At 40.5% G+C, this 26,507-nt stretch overlaps 3 protein-coding genes across 9 annotated transcripts in view; 2 read left to right on the plus strand and 1 right to left on the minus strand.

Moving 5' to 3' along the window:
* Positions 1 to 405: 405 nt before the first annotated feature.
* Positions 406 to 1,331, minus strand: taf13 (TATA-box binding protein associated factor 13). Of its 2 annotated transcripts, none has more exons than XM_046395626.1 (2): positions 1,190 to 1,331; positions 406 to 1,048 (listed from the first exon to the last, which is right to left on the minus strand). In XM_046395626.1, the coding sequence occupies exon 2, from the start codon at positions 1,045 to 1,047 to the stop codon at positions 673 to 675; it is 375 nt and encodes a 124-aa protein (XP_046251582.1). In that variant the 5' UTR covers position 1,048; positions 1,190 to 1,331; the 3' UTR covers positions 406 to 672. The 2 variants fall into 2 exon arrangements, with proteins under 2 accessions (XP_046251582.1, XP_046251583.1); XM_046395627.1 differs by having other exon boundaries at positions 406 to 1,051.
* slc35c2 (solute carrier family 35 member C2) lies at positions 1,271 to 10,621 on the plus strand. Of its 2 annotated transcripts, none has more exons than XM_046395621.1 (10): positions 1,271 to 1,403; positions 2,475 to 2,664; positions 2,795 to 2,945; positions 3,399 to 3,462; positions 3,602 to 3,674; positions 4,996 to 5,164; positions 5,272 to 5,355; positions 8,432 to 8,607; positions 8,869 to 8,998; positions 9,793 to 10,621. In XM_046395621.1, the coding sequence occupies exons 2-10, from the start codon at positions 2,554 to 2,556 to the stop codon at positions 9,936 to 9,938; spliced, it is 1,104 nt and encodes a 367-aa protein (XP_046251577.1). In that variant the 5' UTR covers positions 1,271 to 1,403; positions 2,475 to 2,553; the 3' UTR covers positions 9,939 to 10,621. The 2 variants fall into 2 exon arrangements, with proteins under 2 accessions (XP_046251577.1, XP_046251578.1); XM_046395622.1 differs by lacking the exon at positions 1,271 to 1,403 and adding an exon at positions 1,428 to 2,136.
* A 1,428-nt stretch (positions 10,622 to 12,049) lies between these two features.
* LOC124062727 (collagen alpha-1(XX) chain) overlaps positions 12,050 to 26,507 on the plus strand; it is a 34,487-nt gene continuing 20,029 nt past the window's right edge. The window contains exons 1-9 of one of the 5 annotated variants that reach the window (XM_046395618.1): positions 12,053 to 12,746; positions 15,116 to 15,222; positions 15,779 to 15,905; positions 17,383 to 17,487; positions 21,293 to 21,436; positions 23,492 to 23,683; positions 24,569 to 24,754; positions 25,336 to 25,503; positions 26,273 to 26,392. In XM_046395618.1, coding sequence (XP_046251574.1) covers positions 15,788 to 15,905; positions 17,383 to 17,487; positions 21,293 to 21,436; positions 23,492 to 23,683; positions 24,569 to 24,754; positions 25,336 to 25,503; positions 26,273 to 26,392 — 1,033 coding nt within the window. In that variant the 5' untranslated portion in view covers positions 12,053 to 12,746; positions 15,116 to 15,222; positions 15,779 to 15,787. Of the gene's footprint in view, positions 12,747 to 15,115; positions 15,223 to 15,778; positions 15,906 to 17,382; positions 17,488 to 21,292; positions 21,437 to 23,491; positions 23,684 to 24,568; positions 24,755 to 25,335; positions 25,504 to 26,272; positions 26,393 to 26,507 lie in introns of all 5 variants that reach the window. The other 4 variants (XM_046395617.1, XR_006843999.1, XM_046395619.1 and 1 more) reach the window with 4 other exon arrangements.

Genomic DNA, 26,507 nt, shown 5'->3' on the forward strand with positions numbered 1-26,507 from the left:
ACTCACTGATGAGATACACTCAGTTGTTGCTCTGGTTCATCGCCTTTTTCTTGCTGATTTATATGAACCAAAAAATCGATTAATGGAGAAAATAATCGGCAGATTATTCCATAACGAAAATAATCATTAATTGCAGCCCAACACAAAATAGCTTGAATGAGCTCCACCTCAACCAACTACAACTGAAAAATCCTGCTTTTACATTCAAACATGACTGCTAAAAATGGAATTACATTATATTTAATAGTCTCAGATTACATTTTTCTACATAGGGGATTATTCAGGCATCTACAGAGAGTGCCATATTAAAGTTTATATTAATTTGTGCTTATGATATTGAGCCATACATGGCTGTCCAGATGTAACAAAAAGTCTTGTCTGGTACCAATATTAACATCGATGACAGTAAGTTACGGTACTTTATTTAAGACAGTCCCAGACAGCATTATGACATCAGGTACAACACTTTGACCTTGCTAATCACTGACATAACACCATATAAAACCATGCACATCACATATAACAAAAAACACTGATTTTGATCAGCAAGTCAGGTCTGAACAAACTCATCATAAAACACAGGTCAGTTGATGAACGTTTCAATTGAACAGCAATTAAAAAGAAAGGAACCGCCAAGTTAGATGAAGGTCCAACAAGTGTCCTGTGGTCAAGTCAGGAACCATAATTTGCTTCGTCGAAAGCTTTCCGGGCTCTCTTCAGCTCTTCATTCATGGTCAGCAAATCTTTGACTCTGGCGAACTTCCGGGGATCCTTCCGAATGAGGAAAACGATGTCCTCCACCTGAACACGGCCCTGGCGTCCGATAGCCATAGCTTTGTGGGTCATTTCCGTGATAAACTCGATCACCAGGTCCTCTAAAATATCCACAGACTCCGTATACGGGTTCTGGTCGTCTCCAAACCCGTACATCATGCACCTAAGCTCCTTGGAGAATAACCGCTTTCTCCTCCCGTGGCCAACATCTACTCCGCTGGATCCGTCCTCCACCTCCTCATCGAAGCCAGTTTCGTCCTCCTCATCCGCCATGCTGCTGAAAACCACACAAACGGATTGCTTTAGCTTACGACCATTACAAGTACCTTACAGCCAAACTGTAACAGGTGTTAATATGACGTTTGCTATTAAGCTAAATCAAACATAACCTCGTAGTTAGAGTAAAAACTGTTACCTTGCAGTTCAGCGCAGAAAACAACAGTCCGCGGCTTCTGTTGACTTCCGTCTTTCTTCGACTGATGAATTTGGGGGGCATAAAAAGCTTGCTTTTCCAACTAGCGCCCCTTGTGGTTTTTGTCTTTCAAGCATGCTGTTCAACGAGGGGCGAATGGTATAACGCTAGCTTAAAGCACACAATTTATGCAGTCTTATAGTCAACATGACTGACGGTAGGTTTTCTTAAATAATTTTCTTAAAAAATGTCTCAATTTGATTTGTTGGTTGCTGCCAAAGGCCAAACTAAACAAGATGAATTTGAATAGTCCTGTCTGTGTGGACAACTATTCAGTTAGCCTCACATTGTAGATTTAGCTAGCCGAGCCCCTGCGTGGATAAACTTTGTTAACCCACATTTTCAGTTCATATGCTTTGTCGGTAATTGACATGTAAGAGAACACATTTATGGCACGTTTTTATAAATACCTCCATGGCGGCGGTACCGAGCAATGCAAATCAAAACGGAAAAGTCAGAATATACTAACTCATGCTACTTCTTAAGCTGTGTTGATTGAAGAATCGTTCACACAGATTCCAGCAAGGTCTTCGGTTATAATGCATCTGACTTGTCGATGAGAAATGAACACTCCACTGCTAGTGGAGGGATTTATCAGTGGAGTTCGGTATAATGCTGTCCACACAGGACAGTTACACGGAGCCGTTAAACGCACCGTGTGACTAGTTGCAGAAAGCGAGCGGTTATGTTGAAAGCTTCATGGACCCTAGCGTTACCTTCTCCGTCTACAAACATCAGCTAATTGTTAATTTTTTTGTGTAGAGCACGCCTATATAGTTATATCAATAGTACAAATAGTCATTTAGCTACATAGCGAGCTAATGTGAACTAATGGGGCAGTTAGACTGGAAAACAACTGGACCTGTCACACGTAGCCTAACAACCATCTGGTGAGTCCCTAGTTACACGAACTACTAGTGAGTTCATCAGCTGGCTTAATGTCGGTCTGTTTAATTAATAACCGTAAACTAACTCAGTTCTTGTTTAATAATCTGCCGGGTAACATAAAGTATCTTAATAGCGCCTCGACCGCTTACGTGGTTCAACAGCTAGCTGGTGGTGGCTGTCCAACTTGAGCTAACACGAAGTTAGTGTCGCAGCAATTTGCAGTTTTAATTACCAAATATGTGCTTGTTCCGCTATGAAATTTCTGCACACAATTGCAGCCAAAGCTTAACTTTGGCTCCTCTCTCTTTCCGCCTTCCCCTCTATCCGCTCTGGGTCTTAGGAAGGGGTGCAGAGTCAGTTTGGAGATGACCTTCCCACAGTAGCTGTCTGTTGTGGACCGCTGATCCTGGCAGCCCTCTATGGCGTGCCCTGTCCAGTTCATTTGTCGGGGGCTTCGCACTGTTGGATTAGTTCTTCTCTACTATGTATTTTCTATAGGCATCACCTTCTATAACAAATGGCTGATGAAGGTAAGTGAAACAGTTCGTAATGTGTCTTTTGTTGTCTTGGGAGCTATGACTTGTTTGTCTGTTGGAGCAGATAGACTGATGTACCCTCGCACTAGGCCATCCTAGATTATTCTGTCTGCTTCTCTCTCAGGGCTTCCACTATCCTCTCTTCATGACGTTAGTTCACCTTACCATCAACTTCTGCTTATCGGCTCTGACCAGGCGGGCCATGCAGTGCTGGACAGGGAAGCCTCGCGTCATTATGAGCTGGACAGATTACCTTCACAAAGTGGCTCCCACAGGTGAGAGTTTAGTGGTCTTGAGAGTTTTTGCACAGCTGTTCAGAAGGCAGCACAAAGTACTCAGACATGAGCCAATAAGAAAAACAGACAGTTGTTATCATGGTTAATTGCTGAGCAAGCTTTCAGTGATGAATACATAGATACTCCCTGACTAAAGTCCACGTTGATATAAACATTGCGTCACACCTAAAGGGACAGTTTAAGTTCTATGGTTGTAATAATCAGAGAAGATTTGCTTGTTACATTTTCTTACCCATTTTCTGTGACATCAGTGTAAAACATGCAGTTCTCCTGCTCAAAGCCTGAAATTATTAGCTTTTACTAAAAATTCATCATCTTCGATATACTTCATCCTTATTCACAACTTAGAGTTTCTCAACATAGTGATACAAGAATATCGTTTATTGTATGGTTTGTCTGCTAAAACTCCTAAATTCTGTCCCTCGTCCCCAGCCTTTGCAACAGCCCTGGATATTGGACTTTCCAACTGGAGCTTCCTCTACATCACCATTAGCTTGTAAGTTTGTGACTTAAGCTTTTTTTTAGTAGAAGATACTATTTGAACTATTTGCACCGTGACCTGACAAATTATCCAGTTATTGGATTATTCTTTCATATGTGTGACTCTTGGTTTTTTTTTGTTGTTGTTTTTCTAGGTACACCATGACCAAATCTTCAGCAGTGCTCTTTATCCTCTTTTTCTCCCTGATCTTTAAACTAGAGGAGCCGGTGAGTGAGCGCTCTGTTTATGTTTTGTTTTTGGTTTTTTTTTTTATGTTGACCAGACAACGTCCCAACGAAACCTGTTTTTACAGTGACATGGAAGAATTCTGAGTAACAGAATTGTTTCTAACTGATTTATATTCTATGAAGTGCAGTTAGTGTGCAGGGTCTGTGTTATGTTTTCTGAACAGTTATGGAAATATTTTACTGAAACCCAAAATCACAGTGACTCAAGAAGACAAGTTGGTGGCTCACTGGAGTCACGTGGCTTCATTCTCTGGAGGTCAGGAGTATCTGTACAAATTTTCATGACAGTCCTTGTTGTTGTTGTTGTTGAAATATTTCAGTCTAGATCAAAGTGGTAGACCTACTGACATTCCTGTCCCTAGAAAAATATCTTTTCCACACAAGACTAGTATGTTTGACTTGTGTGGAATTACATGCAGCATGCCACTCCAATTGCACACTGTGGGAGGAAAGAACATTATAATTATAGCTTTGTGCTGGTTCTGAATGGGATTAATTAATAGGTTCTACATTCTTACTTATTATATAAAAATCTGTGAAAATTACTGAACTGTCCTGCCATTAGCTGTGGTTTGATCGTGACTCAGGATAGGACTGATCCTCTCTCTACACCACTGGTTATACCTAAGAAGGGGTCAACTAACATGAGTTTTGAATAACTAAGCAGTCAGTGTCCAGTGTGAAATAGTTTGGATGTGCGGTTCTTGAGAAAGCTGCAAGCAGGAATACCAAAAGGTAAAACAATTGAATAGGAGGGTTGTGGTGACGGGGCGGCACTGTGGTGCAGTGGTTGGCTGTCGTCTCACAGCAAGAGGGTTCCAGGTTTGAATCCTGGTCTTAGCCCTTCTGCACGGAGTTTGCATGTTCTCCCTGTGCCTGTGTGGGTTTTTTTCCAGGTACTCCAACTTCCAACCACAGTCCCAAAAACATGCACATTAGGTTAATTGGCTAGTGTGGTTGTCTGTCTTTGTGTGTCAGCCCTGTGGCTGACTGGTGACCAGTCCAGGGTGAACCCCGCCTCTCACCCGTAGTCAGCTGGGATAGGCTCCAGCTGTGACCCTGATGGATGGATGGATGGTTGTGATGGGCAGTGGTCACTACACCATATTAAATGCAGGAAAACATTTTCCCCGCACAGAATTATTGCTGCAATAAGTAGCACATCAAAATGTCCACATTCACAGCTGTCAGTCTTATTTCTTTTTTTTACTGTTACTCTCAATTCCTGGTGTTTTTCAGAGTTTTCTTTAATTCTTTTCTCTTGCTGCTTCTCACCGTCTCTTCTGCCCCCTTCACTCAGAACTCACTACTGATCCTGGTGGTCTTGCTGATCTCCTGTGGTCTGTTTATGTTTACATTTGAGTCGACCCAGTTCAACCTGGAGGGCTTCATCATGGTGCTGCTGGCGTCCTTCCTAGGGGGGATCCGCTGGACCCTCACTCAGGTCCTCATGCAGAAAGCAGAGCTGGGTTAGTGTTGAGTCAAAGTGGAAATGATGAATATATGTGTATATGCCAGCCTATTATCTCATTTTCCTCCGCTTCGAACTTCATTTTCATATTGTACTCTCCTTCAGGTCTTCAGAACCCAATAGACGCCATGTACCACCTCCAACCCCTCATGTTTCTGGGTCTCTTTCCCCTTTTCCTTTATAATGAAGGTGAGTATCATCTTAACCTGTGGTTTGTCATTCTCACTTGGCTTTCACTGCAATAAATTTTGCAGCCCTAATTATGGTATATCAGATTTTTCCAATGAAAGATGACATAGGCACCTCTGTACAAACAAGGGATAGGAACTGAAAACTGGTTCCAAATTGTCTGATCCAGCACAATCATATGCCTCTAAGCTTATCACTTCCATTTATTCATGTATGTTTTTCTAACAGTCATGCACTGCACAATGAGTACTCAAAGTCAAGCATTTGGAAACTCAAGTCCCTTCCATGCAGAAAGATGTAAAGGGCGCCAGTTGTAATGTCTGTAAAATTGGCATTTCGAATAAGGGTGGAAGCATCAAAAATATGGTGAAATATCTTTCTACACATCACAGATTTAGACTATAAAAAAACCATGAATTTGACATGGCTTCCCAACCTAGCAGCACCCATCCTTGAGAGATATTTACTCTCATCCTTGAGAGTAAATATCTTATAATACATTAGATGTAGGGATGGGTATTGTTAAGATTTTAATGGTACTAGTACGTTTGCCAATACTGTCTATCGAACCAGTACCTTTATTGGTTCTTATTGGATATTTTTGAGGGAAAAACGAAAAGAAATTAAGAACCGAATTAACATTTCTGTAGCACATGTACTGTATGTAAAGGAACTCCCAGTAGCTGCCATTGTTAACGGCTCTGGGGCTCGTCTTTGGCTTGGGCCAGCAGTAGTAGAGCGAGGAGTGGGTTGGTTCATTGTAGCTGTAACTTTAACAAAGAAGTTACAGAATCTCGAATTGGGTGAGTTGATAAATTCAATCTGACAATCTGACCATTTGTTCTGTGGACATGAGTGCCACAGATTATACGTTCAACAGAACGTAAGCCGTTGATCCACTTCATCAATTAGTGATTTGCCACCCCCAAATCACTAAATCCGCCCCTGTACTGAGTGATGTGAAATAGAATTTCTGAATTACAATTTAAACAGTGCTCTGTCTATTTCACATTGAATTTATGAATGACTCATAACAATCAGACTGGCTATTAAGTACTTTCAATCATTAACTCATGTCTGAATAATTTTGTCAGCTCCATATCTGGGCTTTAGGATGCTAGCATACACAACTGTGAGCTTTGCTGTTGCAAACTGTGCACTTCTTCGTCTGTCCGGGATGCACTTTTGCCATGCGTTTAGACAGACTGCTCATGTTTCCATCCCAACAGGCAAAAGACTTGTTGCCCTTGCGGCCATTAGCGTTGTCTACATCGACTCTAGCGAAGTGTCAAGTTCTATTCACCGTTTGTGAAGCTGCTGCCGCTCCTCACACTCAGGCTCCAACAGAGAGGTCCTGCTTCTAGATTGGGGGTAGCATCGCAGACAGTTGTTTTAATCAGAAATGAAGTTGATGAGATAAAATGTGCAAAGTGAGTTTTATGTCACAACAATAAATGTGAAATCTATGTTGCTCTTTTTTTTTTGAGTACTGAGAACAGAACCGTAGACATTCGAGCTTATTGATATTATGGTGTGTATGAATTTATAAGCGGGTCCTGTTTAATAACAGGTTTCAGTACCCGTCCCTAATTAGCAGCACACAGGAAGGCTTTGCACATTTTTGTCTTTGCCTATGAAAACCAAAATTAAAAAAAAAAAAACAAAAACTGCTGCACAAATATTCGAGAAGGGAATGGAGAACCGGCTCCAAATTAAACAGCAGTTCAGCAGTGGAGCATTTGCACACTTTAGTCACATGCATACCTTTTTTCTTTCTTTTCTACGTTGTGTTCCCACTCAGAGATAATAAAAAAATGGGTGGATGCTATGTAGGCCTCCTTTTTTTCACAACACAATAAAATTTGAACCAATAAGCAGAATTGGTAATTGCATTGGTATCAATAAAATTTCATCAGTTCCCACACCTGGTCCAAACCAATGGTAATTTTCCTCATAAAACTGATCAGCATGCGGTTTTGTCTCAGTATGAATATACATAAATATGTTCTACTGTATAACAAATTAAGTTATTCCTTTCAGGTTGCCAGTTTTGTTAGCGGTGACTTCCTGCATATTTGTTTTTTTAATGATGATAATGGAGTTTTTGTTCCTTTTTATTTACACTGAAGTTGGAAGTCCTCCATGTAGACTTACACAGCTTACATAAAAGAAACAACATGTTGTAGTATACACTCTGTACACCTGTGGTTTGGACCAGTATTGTTTTGCCAAGGGTCATTTGATTGGATCAGTTGTAAATGTTAATTATGCAAAATGCTTTGTATTTGCATTGAAAATGTTTTGAAATGTATACCATTCTCCCCCTTAAAGTGCTTGTACGGGAAACACTGCCGTCAGTACTTCACAGCACAGTAGCATGCTACAGTATGTCCTATGTACACACATGAGTGAGTGCATAGATCGACACAAATGAAAGAGCAAGTGGAGTTAGTGGCTCATTAGGATAATTAGAATTTAAAAATGTTCTCTTTCAAGTTTGTTCTCATACAGTATGTACAAACTGTTGCAACTGCATTATACCACATTTAGACTCAAATGACCAGCCGTATAGTAGATTTTGACATAGTCTTGTTCAGAGGAAACCTTATTTTCCATTGGCATGGAAATGTGTAGATAATGATTGAATTTTCATTTTAAGGTGAACTGTTATTTTAAATATCAGATATTGACATGACATTGTCACGGTTCCTTGCTCTTGCTTTTCCGTGTTGCACAACCAATGTAACAAGAAGCTGCAGATACAAGTCTCATTAGCTGCATTTTTTTCAAATTCAATAATCCAATGGTAATGTGATATTTGGCAGTTACAAGAGTGAGATGGAGCCAGTCTAAACACTGTACCTTGACTTTGTTAATATGATCATGTTCAGAGTCACAGTGAGGACAGTTGTTTTAAGATATATACAATAGATCTATTATAGTCTACAGCATCCGTGCCTTTCTTTGAGAAACCCTATTTATATGAGCTTTACAATTAATTTGACCTGAATAATCTGGGATATCAGTGGACCCTCAACCTGTGGTAATTTGTAAAATTCTCCTCTCTTGTTTCCAGGGCTGAGCCTCAGCACCTCAGAAAAGTTATTTCGGGTGACGGAGGTCTCACCTCTCCTGTATTCACTCTTCACACTGAGTATTGGCGGCTCACTGGCCTTCGGTTTAGGCTTCTCAGAGTTCCTGCTAGTCGCACGGACCTCTAGCCTCACTTTATCCATATCAGGGATCTTTAAGGTATTTTTTAAATTCTGTGTGTAATGTGACTTTCTTTTTATATCAGTCAGTCAAACTAAGCCCAGCTCAGCTGAGCTTAATATGTTAGTGTGTTTGCTTCTACGTGCTATTTTTTTTTTTTTTTTTAAACATGTAGTTTTTAAATTCAATTTTTTCATTTGTTTAACAGCTTTACATCTTTGCCTCATAGGGGTCTTGTTCACTGGTCTTGTTCAGACTGTCCTTAGTTTACATTTGTTTTATTGTGCTGTTTTTCTGTAGGAGGTATGTACCCTGCTTTTGGCAGCAACTCTGATGGGAGACAAAATGAGCATGCTTAATTGGCTGGGATTCGCTGTGTGTCTGTGTGGCATTTCACTGCATGTGGGACTCAAGACATATTTTTCTAAAAGTAAGAATTTATTTTATTGTTACTATTAATGCTGTTAATATTTGTATTGGCAATAACATTACGAGTCAATCATATATGTTTAATGGTGTATATAATCTCAGCAGTTAAGTAATGTCTTGTGTCTGATATGGTTATACCAGAAAAAAACTGATGACATTTATTCTTAAAAATCTAGAATCTGTGACTGTGCGCACATTTCTCATTTCATAGTTAAGGCAAAATATGTCTACTTAACAATTAAAAATGCACTAGTTTGGCCTAAACCAAAGAGAGTCAAGACAGACAAGCTCCTGTACATGTGGCCACATGAGTGAGAGATCAGCTCTGGACAACATCCTGACCTGATTGTCCAGAGTCGCATTGTCCAAAGTTCACATGAGAAAATGGCTTCTGTCTGTAGCTAAGACTCTGTAGTATCGCTTAATGTCCTGCCCACAGCACTATGTGATTGGTTACACATCACGAGTAGCCTTATTGCGTACCGTCATTGTAGGCTACTGTGACTGAAAGGGAAAGAGCAATTGTAGCTCCTCTGCTGAAAGCAGAACGGATGAATTAAGAAGCACTTTTTTCCTTACTAAACTAACCAGCGGTTTCTCTGACCAGTGAAATTTGATTGGACAGCAGCCTAACGACAAAACCAGATGACCAGAAGTGTCACACAATCCTGCCTGTACCTCCAAATTTTGAATTAGATTTTAAAGCGAACAAAGTCCCAAAAACAAAATGATTGAGTGGTGGAGGACTGTAAGAAGTGGTTGTTAATGTTCAATTTCTGTGATATTTTCCATCAGAAAAGGGCCCGTCTTTAAGGCAGCTCAACAGTAAGAGCCCGGAGCTTGAGTTGCCATTACTATGGCAGAACGGAGACGAAAGAGAGGACTCGGAAGCTGATGAATACAATGTCGAAGAGGGGGAACAAGAAACCACTCTGCACTGACATCACAGGATACGTGCCAATGAAGTCTAGACTGTCTTCATTCTACTTATACCTTTCCAACTCTTCCATCAGATGGTTTGAACAGTGAAGTAAAGGTTTTAGAGCTTCCAAAAGCCATTATGTTTGGGACACACTGCCACAGAAGGAGAGAACGGCCTCTTCAGCTCTTTTCCTCCACTGATTGTGTCTTCAGGTCAGGCCAAGGCCTTACTATCAGCTGTACATTAACTGTGAGTGTGACGCAAGTGATGATCTTTTGCCTTAGCGGAGCTTCAAAATTGTAGCTAATACATGACAAGTGTCAACAAAGTACGATAGAGAGAGAGAGAGAGAGTGAGTTAACAGCTTTAAAGGGATATTCTGGTACCTTGAATTGTAGTGGGTCATTTTTCTTTGCTAGATGCTTGTCTTGCTGAAGGAATATCTTTCATTTTGTCGTACACTATATTATTGAATACTCTATTAAGAAACTGAAGGACAAAGGTACAAATTTAATTAATGAGGTTACGAGCGTCTGGCTTAGGAAAAATCAACTATAATTTGAAGTTCCCTGATATCCTACTGCTGCAGGGTTGGAGCCATTGTCACCTAATTTTAAACGACTTATTTTCTTTCCCTTAAATAGGTAACTTGATTCCCAAGAAAGGGACATGCTTAAGTTATTATTATTATTATTATTATTATTATTATTATTTTTAATAAAAATGAGATAATAGTAGATGTATAATATAGTTCCTCGGTTTCCTATTTTTGCAGATGGTTTTACTGCTTTACTGGCTTTACTTTCCTTTGTGGACTTAGTTATCAAAGCTAACAACATAATTTAATACAAATGGTTCATCAAGGTCTGTAGGGCTACAACTTACAATTATGATCATTAAATTTGCAGGTTCCTTTTTGTTTTATATTCCATTATTATTTAATTTAATAATTTTGGGGTCTACACAAAATGCCCATCACAATTTCCTAAAAGGAACCAACAGTTCAAAAACCAGTTATGTGCTGTCAGAAGAGGCAAAGAAAACAGCCAGCTTGTTACTAGTTTTCACCCATCCACTAATAAATGAATAGATTGTTCCAGCCTCATTAGTCTATTATTTACTGTGATTTTGAAAAATAACTACAATATAAAGTCAAATGAGTCAATTCTCTAAGCATACATACTGTACATGTAAATTCCTTACATTTAAAGACACCCATTGATGAGAATGGCGCCGTTATGAAGGCTGGAATGAGGTTTAATGTGATTTTATGTCTTGACATTTTCACAGAATGATAATTTTTAATCAAATTCATTTCAAAGACTAGTTCTGCGACCTAAAAAACGAGGCATTGATTTGTATCAGTAATGAAGTGCAGGATTGGAAACCATTTACTGAATCTAAAATTAATGTTCTCCAGCCATTGTAGTCATTACTTGAAGAGATGTGAAATGACTATAACTTAATGTGCCTTGTTAGCGTCACAGTAGTCAAGGGGACGGCTTTAAAGAGCTACTCTATTCTAAAATCCATGACTGAATCAGTTATCATAAAGTGCTTGAGTTGAAAGCCATTTAAGAGCTCAACCCCTTTGAATGTTTTTGTCATGAACTTCTGTAAATAAAGAAAATGTGTATCTCAATACATAGAGAAATAAAGTGAAAATAATGATTCCAGATTAAGCGATAACTAATATGTGAAGAACACTCTGGGATGCCCTTCTACTGGAGAAAACAAATTGTTTATAGTTCCCTGGGTGTTATTATTACAGAGGTGTAGTAGTTATAACATCTGAGTTGGGTAATAAAACAATTTTAATCTTAATCAGGGTTTGTAACCGTTTCATCATGGATTTCTACATGCTGGCACCCCACTGCATATAGCTGGTGCCCTTTTTATTCCTTTTTAGCCCCTGCCCCTCAGACAGCCTGATTCTGCCACTGATATCTTTGCTATAATTTGAGAAGAAGAAGATGAAGAAGAATCAGCTTTATTGGCAGTATTTATTATTTGTTTTTAAACATACACTTAATTTTTCCTCTGCATTTTAACCCATCTTTGAACACACATGCAATACCCAGCAAAGCACATGCAGTGAACACACACACACAGGAGCAGTTACGGTGTTAAGTGCCTTGCTCAAGGGCACGTAAGACATTAATAATGGACAGGGGAGAGCGTTGACTATTCACTCCATCCTTCCCCGAATTTTTCCTGTCGGCCCAGGGAATCGAACCGGCGTCCCTCCGGTCACAAACCGCTTCTTAAACCTCGGCAGATGTGCTTCTGCTCAGGAACAGCTAGTTCTGTCCCTGGTCGACCTACCAGCCCAGGTATATGTTAACTTAGCCGCAGAGTATGGTCGTGTTCCAGCTGTTTGGAAAGCATCCAAGCATAATCATGAATAGAAAACTAAGCCCCTGAGATACAGCACTGATCTCAGCAAGCTGATGGGGAGCAGTACTGTCTTACATTAGCGCCTCTGATAATCAATAATCGCGCACTGTAGCAACCGCTCGATGCTAAAGTTGAGGAACCCAGACTACATCTCATAAATCCATTGGGTTGCGTTTACTCAGTGTGTGCTCACTTATCTTGGCCTTGTTTGCTCTGTGAAGAAGTTCATATCCTTCACCGGAGTACCACGCCCATGTTGGAGCAGCGGGAGGGCCTCGCTTCTCGGATTTCACCCGGAGGAGTTTAGATACAACCTGATGTGAGGAGCTGATTTCTCAGTTTGGCGGAACTGGCTCATGTTGACATCCCACCTCTGGAATGCTGTGAGGACTCTGCCTAGAGGAATAACGTGGACTCACCAAACAGCCAGGTAAGACCTCACCTGGCTCCTTACAGAAGGAGAGAAAAAGTTAGATCATTTTGGAGAAAGAGAGCAGATTTTGTTACAGCTTACTCACTATATAGTCTCAGGTGAACGACGGAAATACTGGAAATACTGTGGGCTAACGTTAGTTGCAGTTGCATTGTTCGAAACTTGCATATTAGCATACTTGTGGAAGGGACCGTTCATCTGCTGCCTGTTTGCGAAATATATACACATTAAAAATAATTGTCAGGGTTTTTTGTATTAAGAATTATTGATAAAAATCGACAGAACATTTTTTTACGCATAGCGGTTAACTATAAGTTACGCAGTTATTAAATAACAGCGTTGCGTTATTCGTTCAGTCCTCGGCCTTTAGCTGCTAATTAACCTTATTCACCTAGCGAGTCCGTTCAGCTCCTGCACATGACTTTGATGCTAGCAGTATGTGCACACTGTAGCCTACAGGGTCAAGTCTTATGTAGGCCTGAATTAAAACGAGGACATGCTAATATTGCAATTTGTATCTGTATTCACCTCCCACTACACCATATGACAGCACTGAGCTCAAAACAAACACATTATCCAGTGTTCCACATTTATATTCTGTCTTTTACCATTAGGCCACCTGGGCACTTGTAAGGTTCACCAGACTTCAAGCTATTTTGTGCAGTTTTTTTTCTTATTGGTTGAATATTGTAATACCATAGACAGATCCACAGATGTTAGAAATTAAGTTATATATCCAAACAGTTTCTCATTTTATCACCATAATGCCGACATAACAATCTTTTACTGTATTGTTCGCTCAAAATAAAATCGGATCACTCAGAATGTCAATGGTGTCAACACTGGCACCTTAGTCCAATGTGCTACTGATGGCTTATATAACCTAATTGCATGTATCTAGAATTTGAAAAAAGGGGGGTCAGGAAAAGAGGAGACTCCACAGTTCTCTCAGCAAGTAGATCCACCGGCATTTCATAACAGTGAACATCTTGCCCTCTCCGTCTGACAGGCAGACAGACAGGAACGCATGACATACGGCTCAAGTTTAAGCTCAGACACAAGGCAACATTCAGACATGCAGATACATGTGAAACGTGAGATAACATATGGGAAAGAGCAATGTAGTCCCGTCACATACTGCACATGATGGCTGCACATCAGGTGGTCTGAAAAGCCTTCAGGCAGGCTGGAAGTTTGTCTTCAGTTCTTTTCAGTGGTGTCCTGTCATCTCATGAGGTATGAAAGCACAGACAGGAACTCATGAAAATATGAATCAAAGCAAACTGACAAAACAAAGACCAAGTGTGGAATGAAATAGATTTGACCGATACCACAGAATTACTGTTGTCTTTTAAAAATTCAAATGTGGAAATGATTCTGCGTTGTTTCATCGACACTGAACCAACCAACTCTGGATCTTTTCATTTGTTCTGCTTCCCTCATGCAGCCAGTCTGTGTACTCCTGTATGAGAGCTGAGCTACCAGACCACCTAACTGTAGCTTTGCTCTGCCTCCATTTTGTTGAACAATGTCCTTATTCACAAAGAACAAATGTCAGAGCTTTTGCCCTTTGTTTTCTAAAGACCATCAGCCTACACAGTTTATAATCATTTCCCTGCATTTTTCCTGTGCATTTCAAAATTATTGAGTACATTTAACCCTGGAAATATAAAAATGAGCTATGTTCTTTTAACCTTTTGATTTGTGACCCCCCCAAAAGCAAATGATTTTTAGTCATGATGTCTGTATACAGATGGATTGTAGCCAAGTGAAAACATTGGCTCTAAGAACTGTGCTTGATATAATCCCAAGGTAGCAAGTAATCTTATACACACTATGCACTAGTATACTAGTATACTACTTCAGCCTGGCTGGGAGCAGCTTTCTGAGCTGACTGAAAAAAGTTGGTCATAACATTATTATTTGGGTCTAAAGTTGTTGCCAGCTCCCTTTTTTTGTCTCTTTTTTATTTTCTGGCATCCCAGTTTATGTGCAGGTCCTGCCATAGAAAGGAAATTCAGTCCAACATTAGCTAGTAGTTAGTTTAGATCAGTAAATAAATCAAGTAATGTGGCAGCCCAGTGTTTGATACAAAAAATGACTCCTACATACATACATACATTTTCAGCAGAGGGATTTTTAAATATGAAACAGGCTTCATTATAGTTATTTCTGGCTCATTATCAATGCTTACATTATGAAGAACAGAATTTTTATGCCCTCCCCTCGGTCACCAGAAGGCTTTTTCCCTTCTCCCTCCTTATGCGTGGCCCTGGTTGAAGGCATTTTGTGTTCTCTTAACTGCTGGTCCTCTCAGACAGGGGTGTATGACCTCTTAAAATGCTGTGTGCTTGGTAACATTACAGCCCCTGTGCGTGTCATTAGCTGTGTGAAGTTTGAGAGTCCGTAATGGTGACTATCCCTGAAGCACCTGTAGTCTGAGCCAGCCATAAAAGAGTTCCCATGGGAAAAGGTGACAGATTACGTTTGTTTGTGCCAGTTTTTATCTTCTTATACACCAAAAAGAAATTTTATAAAAAGATTTTATCTGCCATCTGTTATGGTGGCATGAAAGCTATTCCAATGCCAGAAACGCACAATAATGTTTAATTATTTTTATGCTTAAATTAATCTGTTGATCATTTTCTCAATAAATGTGTTTTGGTTTATAACATATCAGAGTGTAGAGCAAGTTAATTTTCAGTCAGCGCTTATGATAAAGAAAGAGAATCGTCACGTCTGAGAAACAGGGATAAGTGAATTGTTGTAATTTTTGCTTGAAAAATTAATAAATAAATAGAATAAAATGTTTTGCAGACTAATTTTCTGTCTATTGCCTGGAGGTGCATGATTTTCACACACAAGCCAGTTAGTTCTTGATTGCATCTCTGCTGCTGCACTTTGGGTTACCCGATTGAGTTTTGGTGCTCGGTGGTCTGTATTTACTTTACATTCAATGCATGTTGTTATATGATAAGTCAAAGTTTATGAAATGAAAATGAATATAGCATATTTTTCTATGTTTTTAGGCTCCACTCATGTCTCCTCACCTCCCTCCTTCATCATCATCATCATTATCATCATCATCTTTCTGGTTAAAGCTGTGTTTCCTGCTCAGTGTCCTCTTGTTGCTCTCCTCAGGGGTCCATGGCCAAGGTAAACTTCTTTGTATGGCAATCATAAACATGTGATTTCAACCAAAATGGGGATTAGATCTATTAAACATCTATAAAATGTAAATCATTTATGAGTTATTTAAAAAATTAATGAAATCAAACTGCTACTAGCAATGCTCGCTTTTTAACTACCTGTATCCTCTAAGAAAGTGTTAAATCATGACCAGTAACTTACATGCGCACTGTCAGCAAACATAATCATTTTATGATTTTAATACAACAGTGCACATTTACTTATGGTGTATTTTTCACCTTAATTGTTCTTTACTATTTTGTTTTTGTTGTTGACAGTAACTCATCACATAAGAGTTGCTTGTTTGTTCTGTCTGGGATCACTTCCTGTTTACTGTATTATGCATCACATTTACCTTTATTTGCAATTAAAACAAATCACTCATACTGATAGCTTATTCTATTTTTCAATTGAATTGAACATTTTTTGCTATCATGAAAATAGGTAACACATGTTTAATTAATTTGCCGAATTTTAAAATGGATTTTCTACTGCTGTTTTCTGTATTTTCTCCTGGCTACTTTATGCTGCATTTCATAAAAACAAAACAAAACAAACAAACAGAACAATCAGCAAGACTCAAAGGGCTTATTATTCCAGTGGTGAATGAAAAAATGATGTCCACAACCAGCTGCTCTTACTCCACAAGTGAGGAAGTACAACACAGCTACTGTGCTTGTAAGCGTATCTGCACACTTATGTGGAAAAGTTGTTTTTGTTAGTGGGTTGGTTAGACCTTGACCTCACTGTCTCTAAATCCCATCATCTGATCCTCTGCCAGGAACCCAAAAAGATGAGGCCCCTGGCCCAAACACACACACACACACAGACTTAAACATGAACACATACATGCATACTTGTGAGCCAGAAGAAAAGGATCTGTTGAGTGTTGAGGGTCGTACGTCCACAGAAGCGATGAGGACGTGTGAATCATGCTGTTCATGTCTACACCCCTCTGTCTTCTGTGCTTCCGTTTTCCCCCTGCCCCCTCATCTTCCTCTCTTGTCAATTACCCTGCCACACAGTACATACAGCACCCTGACACACTGTAACTCTTTGCCATTCCTCCGACATGACCTTTGACCTTCCAGTCCCCAATCAGCATCCTCTTCCTGTTTCTGTCCCAGACGAGAGGACAGGGTGTGCTTTGATGGATGAAGGGGCAGCTGGAGAGCGGAATGGATGGACAGAAACATGAAAGACGCTGTTTGTTGGGAAACCCCTGCTGGAAATTATGTAGATGAAGTCGAAACAAAAGATGGATTTGACTTTGGAGAAGGGAGTGAGAGGGGTTAGGCTGTTCAAAATGAAGAAAGTTTCACAACTTATTTCTTTGATCTTTGAAAAGCCTGCAACAGTCATGTTGTCCTCTCTCTCTTGACCCAAATCCTTGATTAGACATCATGCACACACACATACCTGAAACTTTTGTCTTCATGTCTAGGTCGTCTTAAGCTGACGGTCCTATCTGAGGACAGACTGCAGATGAAATGGAAAGAGGCTGATGGACCCGTTCAGGGCTACAAGGTCCGAGTGAGACCCATCTCGGGTGAGACTATCCCTGATTGTTTCAAGTGTTGAAACTTGATGACATGAGTTGTTGTGATATAACCTGCAGTATATTCAAATAGCAGTGCAAGAAAACATTTTGTACTTTTGAGAAAGCAAGTGAGGTTTATTCTGTATTCTGTATTTTCTGTATTGCTTCCCTATGCTATTTCCACAGCTCCTTTGTGATTCTCACTTCCATATTGTGTTGATATTCTAAAGTGGTCCTGCATAATAAATGTACAAGTTTGTGTACGACCCAGATTCCAAAAAAGTTGGGTCGTTGTGTAAAACACAAATAATGTGAGCATTTGTTCATACTTTTTGACATACGGTATACTCAGTTAAAAACAGTTCAAAGATAACATCAGCTTCATTGACTTTTGTAAATATATGCTTATTATGAATTTGATGCCAGCAACACATTTCATACAAGTAGGGACAAGGGCAGCAAAAGAATAAAGGAAATTGCTGTGTACTGCTGAGAAAACACCTGTTTGGAACCTTCTGCAGGTGAATTGGTAACAGGTGATAGAATCATGATTGGGTGTGAAAGGGACATCCTGGAAACGCTCAGTCGTTCGCCAGCAAGGATGGGAGGATGCTTTGTCTAATGCCAAGTACATGTTGTAAGTTATAGTGCGTACTTGAGGTTGCAGTGGAATTGCAGTGGAATTGAGAGAGGTGCAAAGGTATGGTAATGTGCATAAGAAGACCAACATCGCAGATTAGTTCAATGTAAATTTTAAAGATGTAGAGCAATGTCTACAGTGTGCAATCTAGGACACGTCTAATATAGAGCTGAGGTTTGTGAGTGCAGAGGATGATGTGAGTCCTCGAGAAAGGGCCCACACTCTTCAAGCTTTTTTGTACAACAAATTCAATCACAGGTGGGATGGACTCCCCAGTTAACACTATTGTAACTGTGTGTCCTTGTTACATTCTGGAATGAATGAGTCACAGAGGTAAATTAAATTAATACCGAATTTTAAATTTGTCACTCTATACTTCAGTGTTATTTATAAACCAACAGTCCTAGAAGCTAAGAAAGTTGCTAGCATACCTTTAATCTTATTCCTAGGAGTGCATCGCCTCAGAATTGTGGGCCAAGTAGGAGAACTTTCCGCCTCTGAGAGATTTTATAAATATGGGCTGTGCTGTGTCAGGTAAAAGTCTTGGACTGTGTGTGAAACCATAGCTCTGCCATTGTATTTGAGACATACCGTAACTCCAGATTCTTTGGTTTTTGTGTTATGGATGGCATCATAAGCATGAGCATCTCTTCCTATGACAGCAGACTGCAACAAAAGAAAGCACAAGAAAGGTAAAGGAGATTGTACTGCGACATCAGATAAAATCCTTCATGACTTATTACCCTCCAAAGTGCACAATAAAACAAAGCTGGGCTGAAACTTCTTAGAAATCTGTCTGATCTGACAAGTTCTAGTCCCTATCTGATCATAAACTTTTTATATCAGCACATCGTGTTGGCTCTTTGGCTTCACAAGTGATGTTTGGATAAGAATGCAGTTCCTCCATCACACCTGTGATTCATCCTGCCCCTTTAACTTCTTAACATTGTTGTCTCCCTGTCACCCTCTTATCTCCCATTCCACACTGTGCGGCTCAGCCCAGGCACGTCCAAAAAGACGGACAGAGGGAGGCTTAGAGGGAGAAGTCAGTCCAGTATGAGACTTCACCTGTAGGCTAGCACTCTGGAAAATGTTTAAGAAAGAATTGTACAGTCTTTGAAAATATGCCCGTGATTTGGGGATTAAAAGAGAAAGCAGTGTATCATTTGATTAGTGATGGAGAAGGAGGGATTATAGTGAGTTGCTGAAAACATCCCCTGCTAATAGATTGCTTCAGGGGAAATGTAAACACACGCAGGTTTTTGAGTTTACCTTTATGGATGTAAAGGATGTACTCCATATGTCACTGTTAAGATACCTCATTATTTCATTCAGTCTGTTCAGAGAAGTGCTGGGATTAATGTGTATAATCTCATTGTGTGTTTTCAGGGGCTCTTGCAGCTGGTTGTGAATATGCAACATTGTCTGTGCCACTGTAAGCAACTAATGTAACAGAGACTTTTCAAATGTTCCTTCCTGTTCAACCCTTAGTATTTCTACAGCATAGTGAACATTTCGGCTTTCCGGTTAATTATATATTGCTTACATGCTAACTTTCTGTAAGTCTCTCTGCCCTGCTTTATTCCTTGTATACAAATGTTTGCACTCTCATATGATGACTCTGCTGAAATATTTAAATTTGCTGATGGTACTACAGTGTTTGGGTCAATAAAAAGACCAGATAAATCACCATATTTGACAGGGGTGTCTGATCTCGTAAGCAGTGTTTATAGCCTTAAGCGACATATGATCGACTGCAGGAGGGGGTCATAGGGAATAAACCACCTCTTATCACCCCTTAAACAGCAATGATGTCTGGTGATGGTGACATTCCATGGTCTCCGCTGCTGTTCAACAGTCTGATTGCAGTGAGCGCAAATGAGCGTATGAAGCGCTCTGTCCTGTTCTTGGGTGGCAGCTGCCACAGCTCGTGGTCATGCAGAGGGTGAGCTGGGCTATCCAAGCTGGCTTTGGTCTTGTCCCTGATCCTCCTCTCAGCCGCTCACTCCATGCTGTCCAGCTCCAGACTGCCCAGTGAGCTGGCTGTTCTTTATCACTGTAATCTTAAAGTTACTTTATTATTCCCAAGCTGGGAAATTACTTCCCTGCATTTAACCCATCACTGATTCAAACACACACACATGCAACATGCAGTGAAACACACAGGAGCAGTGGGCTGCATCAAGTGCCCGGGGAGCATATTGAGGGGTTAAATGCCTTGTTCAAGGGCACATCAGCAGGATAATGGAGGGGTGGGGACATTGTCACTCCACCACAATCAAATTTTTTCCTTCCCGTCTGGTGGGGGAATCGAACCAGCGACCTTCCGATCACAAGCCGCTTCTCCAACGTCTAGGCCATGGGCAGAAATGGAATATAATATTCATAATTATATTTTCACTTGTCTTTAATTGCCTGAATCATTGTCTTTTCATTACCTTAGAGTCAGTGTTTTATATGTACAGCAGGAGCACAGAGTTCACCATGTTTCTACAGTAGCAGACAGAACAGACAAAGCAAACACTGACTGTAGAGAGGGCCTTTTGCTTTTTTTGTGTTTTTAGGGGTCACTATAGAGGAGGGTGAGACCAGGGGTGTTCAGTTGGTTGCAGTCTGCAGTCACACTGCTAGATGTCACTAAATCCTACATACTGAACCTTTAAAAGACTGCATCTGAAACCTCTCTCTCTCTCTCTCTCTCTCTCTCTCTCTCTCTCTCTCTCTCTCTGTCACTCTTAGTCTGGCTTCATTAAAAGGCTTGAAACATTGTTAGAGATCCTTCTCACCCAGCAGCTCATCTCTTTCAGGAAAAGCCCTCTGAAACAGCTATGTTTTAAATCTGAGCCGTTCAAAATAAGTACTGAGTCTACTTGTCTCTTGAAAAAGTTCCCAAGATCCTCTTAAGGCTTACTTAATACATTAATTCTATTATTTATGTTATTGGTGATCTTCATATGTTTGGGTTATTTGACTTTTGAATTTGGAACTTCGAGACTTCTCAGTGTATCTTTTCACTTTGTTTTATTATATTGTTTTGTTAACTCAGAACCCAAAAACACACTCCCCCCTGCTTATTCCTCATAGCTTTGTCATTAATGTCATTAATTCTGCCTTTCCTGATAGACTGCAGTGCACAGGCAGTCATTTCTCAACGAAAATGCTTATCTTTTCCAGAGGTGCCACAGCCAGAGCTGATGCTGACCACCACACGGGGCCGGGCAACGGTTGCAGGACTGGACTCAAGTCAGGAATATGCCCTCCAAGTCCTCATGCTCAATGGGACAACAGAGAAGCTTCTGGCAAAGCGACGATTCACCAGTAAGAAACACAGTGAGGAATGCTGTATGCATATAAATTGTGCTAAGATCTACAGATGAAAGCTAGGCTTTTTTTTATATAGACTCTGAAGCAGATTTATTTGCCTGTAAAATGAGAAATGCAGTAAAACATGGGAAGCTGCTGTGTTTGTGGTGTGGAATGTTCATGTATATGTATTTAGGTCTATGACTGAGAGAGACTAAATGGACCATTTTATATTCTGAATAGAGATTAAAAAGAAATACTTTCAGCCGTAATGTGGACTCTGTTGGGAGTCATAGGAAGCGGTGCATTTCTGACATTCTTACACCCTCTTTGAGCATGCAGTGGTCCCCACACCCTCTGAATGACTACATGTACAAGCACACACACAGAATGAGTGGGTGTAAATAATATTCCAGTCGGATTACAGGCTGAAGGTGGGTTCAGTTTGAACTTAGTGTGTATGTTTACATGAGTTAAATGTGTTCCTGGGTTGTAAATCTGCCCACCAAGATGGCTCATCAAGGCACTTACTGGCAAAATAACAGTCAACAGTGTCTCTGTAGCCACACTGTGTGACTGTATTTCAGGGTGAGCAGCAGGCAGAGAGTCAAGCTGAGTGTCAGGAAGTGGGATACGTATGGTAGGATGGGGACATTTTGATGAAGCGTGACCTGTGTTTGGACTTTGCACTCTTATTGCTCTTCAGGATATTTCAAACATTTCTGTCTCTGTCCATCAGTTTTATTTCTTACAACAGTTCTCTGTCAGTCGATTGCCCTTTCATTTTGACATTTTCTTGTTATGCTCTGATTGATAGTCTCTTGGAGCGCACTTTGGATTGTGTAAAATGTGGCCTGTGGTAGCTTGGGAAGCAGTGCTAAAGATAATAGGTTACTGTGTCGAGCAGGGCTTGTCCAGGCAGCTCTGTAAAACACGTCAGCTTGGAAATTCGTAACTCCGGCTGTCAGCTGGAATGATGGTAGTCTGGGAATTGATGCCTCTTCACCTTTCCCATCTGCTTTAACCCCTCTGGGCTCACTACTTATTTCCAGCCGTGCCAGTGATAGCAGGTTACTGTGTCGAGGCAATTGTTACTTCCTTGGAAATTTCAACCTCAATTTGCTGTCGCTGACCTTGTCTCTTAACTCCAAGCAAGGATTTTCCAGTGAAGGATTTAAGGCAGCAAACGTGCTCGATCTTTGCTTAAAGCATGTTCAGTTTTACCTCCTTGACAGTACAGAAATCTAAAATGTTCACCAGATAATCAACAGTCCAGCAGTGCTTTTTTTGAAAAAACGAAAAAACAAACGTGACTGGCCATATTCCTGTACAATGTGTACTTACACATCATCAGTGACCATTTATGTAAAAGGAGCTGAGAGAAATGATGGCAGGTACCTGAGCAGAGGCTGCTGTCGTAATGATTCTACTCATGGTGATGATGTTCTGTGATTGATGCATACACATACATGTGGAAGAAGTACTCAGTTTTACTTTAGTAAAAAATAGCAATACCATCCTGTTTTAAGAAAAAGTCCTTCTTTCCAAACTGGTCCTATTCAAAATATTGTATATATGATATTACTGGATTATTGCTGTAAATTACAGTATAAAGTTATCAGTGTAATGGTTTAAAGTGGGCTTTAAAATACTTAATCTAGTCTACAGAAAATGGAAAGTACACAAATGTATACTTAAGTATAGTATTTGAGCAAATGTGCTTAATTGCTTTCCACCACTGCTGGTTACGTACTGGTCATGTTGTGTGCTTATATTTTCAAATGACACATTTTCCTCCTGCAGGTATGACAGGTATAGTTTTCATTAGTCATGGATGGGTGAGTCGGTCTGTTGTTTGAATGGGTGGTCCCACTTCAGCTAGTGATTTGGCTGCCATGACATTTTGTATGTCTTAATGCATACATATTTTGATGTAGCTTCTTTTTATAAGACTTTATTCTCTGGAAGGCGTTAGATTTCCTGCATCTCTAGCAGGGGTGTGACTGACCTTAATATGAATTTCTGCATCATGGATTACCTATATTATTAACTGCACTTTCTGTCTTGCAGTGGAGGGTCTGCGGGAAGAAGAAGTGATCCGCAGCGGTAGCCGAGAGCAGAAGAAGAAGTTGTTACCTGGCGGTTCAGGGTCAGGAGACCTGGACGATGTCACAGAGGCTCTCGTGGGCCTGCCAACAGTTCTGTATCTGGACCCCACCACTACCACCACCGCTGCTGCTGCTACTACTGCTGCTCCTACAGGTTCTGCATGATAGTAGATTGTAACACCACATCCACACACGCTCACACATCTCTTGGAGTTATTACAAATTGATGACCTGGTCTTTATTCATTCTGCTCCATGTCACAAACCTTACTACATTTGTCTTTGTTGAAATTGCACAGCGATATTGATAATGATAATTTTAGTGTTTTGCAGTGCTGCAAAACAGCATAGGAAGCACAGTTACGTGTAAAACCCATCAGTAAGGTCAATTATAATTATACAAATTGATCGTATGGACAAAAGAAGATCAACAGCAGCAACAATAAAGTATATAGTAAAGTATGCAGTATGGATTTGTTATGACTGCAGATGTGCGGACGAGTTGGTCCTTGTTTTAGATGTTATCTCTACAGTTGAAGAAGCTGAATCAAATAAAACTCCTCACTCCATCCGCTGTTTTAATAATAGTCCATAGAAACCTGCAACAGAACTCCCTGGAGTATGTTTCTAAGAGGTGATCTAGTTTTTAAGATGTTTCATGGCTTGTCATTATAACACTGTTTGAGAGAGAGCAAAGCATGGAAATGTTACTGACACACACATGCCATCCACCCAGGTAGACGCATGTACTGTAAGTACAGCATGCAGTGGTCACACACACCTACACTAAAGCACTTTGAGAATAATGACAGCCCAACAGTAGGTGGAACACAGGAAATAAAGTCTGGAATGAAATGGGTGGAGGAAAATGACGGTGTGCCCGGGGGCTTTGCTATCTTACTGGTGATTAATGCTGATTTGTGTCGAGCAACTTACAATAATGTTTGTGTGTTAACAGAAATCATGTTTTCTCTCACCTTTTCCTTTGCTAGTCTTACTGTAAACCCACTCTTGTGCTTGCCATTACCTCTGTCCCCCAGAGCCCCCAGCTGCAGAAACCCCCTCTCAGCTCCCTGGTGAGGCCCCAGAGAAAACCACCAAAGAGAAGAGGAAGAGGAAGAAAGATCGTTCTAAAGTAGAGAATAAGGAGGAGCAGGCGACGACTCAAGGCAAAGCAGTCGAGGAGAAACCCCGGAAGACACCTTTCCCTACCCAACCGGTGACAGGTAATCTGTCCTCTCTAGTGCTAGTAAAGCATTAACTCTGGTCTAAAATGCTTCTTTCAGTGACTTTTGTTATTTTATACAACCAAAACATGATGGCACCAATTAGGTCAACTCCCTTTAATCAGGAAGTTAAGCAGGTAGGCTTAAGAATGTTAGGCCACCACCATCACCTTCTTATAAGTGAAGGAACAAGAGACTTGAGAGCATTAAATGCTGGTTTGAAATGTGATGACAGTGTTTGTAAAGGGAGGGTCAGCCAAAGGAAAGGATAATGACAGGCCATCCTGCTCGGCCGCAGGGCTCGTATGTCCTCCCTCTTAATCCAAGGGAACACACATTCACATGCATGGAAAGTCACTCATGTTCATGTATGCGCCAAGTCAGCACATGTATACATAGTATTTACATTACTTAATGCATAGAGACATCTGTTTCCTGATGGAAAACCGTGCATATACACATGTGCTCACTAATATACAGATGGATGACAAATTAAAGTGAAAAACACTACAGTGTAACTTGCACTTCTCTGGAGCTCTAATCAGTTCAAGACTATTTGTCCCATGCTTCCTTTTATTAAGGCATATCTCCAAGGAAACCGTTTGAGTGTGACAGCGATGCAGCAGCGGACATCGTGTTGCTGGTGGACGGCTCATGGAGCATCGGACGCACCAACTTCAGACGGGTCAGAGATTTCTTGGAGGGCCTGATGACACCCTTCCACATCGGGCCGAACCACATTCAGATCGGTGAGGGTCATGGAGCTGTGAAGCCATCCCTCTTCCTTTCTGTGGCTTGTACTCATGTAGACACGGTGCCACACAGTGGATTTATTTTGTCTTCTGTCCCGTTCATGTCGTCATTCATACTGCATGTTACAGACGTGCACACTGTCTAAGGGGTATGATATGTCAAGCTTATTGCATTGCATTGATTATTATGGCATTTGTATTAGTTGGTTCAATTTTATAACAAATATTTATTTCATTTCAGCTAAACAGTCCACTTAAATGCATACATATCTGCTTATCCACGCATGCACTCGACAGACACACACAGATATTGAGAATGGCGTGTGTATTGTGTCATTGAAAAGGTCCTGCCTTTAATGTGTGTTGCATCTGTGATGCCGTCACCTCACTCTCGTTTGACACAAAGCATTTTGCACATTGGATTTTGGGTACTTTGGGCAAACCAAGGATACAGACAGGCATCTTTGAAAAATCTTTGCGGCAGACTCGCTCCTTTCTCTAAGTCGAGACAAACACATTTCTAAAAGGAAAACAAAAACATTCTCTGATTTCACAACGTTGTTTTTCATTTTTGGTTCTGATCATGTAGATCGTAAGAGAGCTTTTTTATCTTTATTGAAAAAGTCAGTATTGGTTGCTTGTGAATTAAAGTTCATTGCTATTCTTCCAAGGTGGTAAAATGCAGTCAGTGTAGTCACTATATAGATTTTGTTTTTATGTATCTCGATATGAAGACCAAAAACAATAATAAAGTCTTTTGTCCCAGGTCTGACCCAGTACAGTGGTGACCCCCGCACAGAATGGCAGCTCAACAACTTCACCACTAAAGACCAGCTGTTGGAGGCTGTCAGGAATTTCAGATATAAAGGAGGAAACACATTTACAGGTAAACACACAGAGATAACGTTAGCGTTCACGTTGTTCTGTGCTAGAGCCATTGACTGAATATACAGACGGATGCCAAGAGAGCTCACCAAAGCGTCTTTGATCACCCCCTGGTG

This window comes from Scatophagus argus, chromosome 8 (assembly GCF_020382885.2).
Source record: "Scatophagus argus isolate fScaArg1 chromosome 8, fScaArg1.pri, whole genome shotgun sequence".
Taxonomy (NCBI): Eukaryota; Metazoa; Chordata; class Actinopteri; family Scatophagidae; genus Scatophagus; species Scatophagus argus.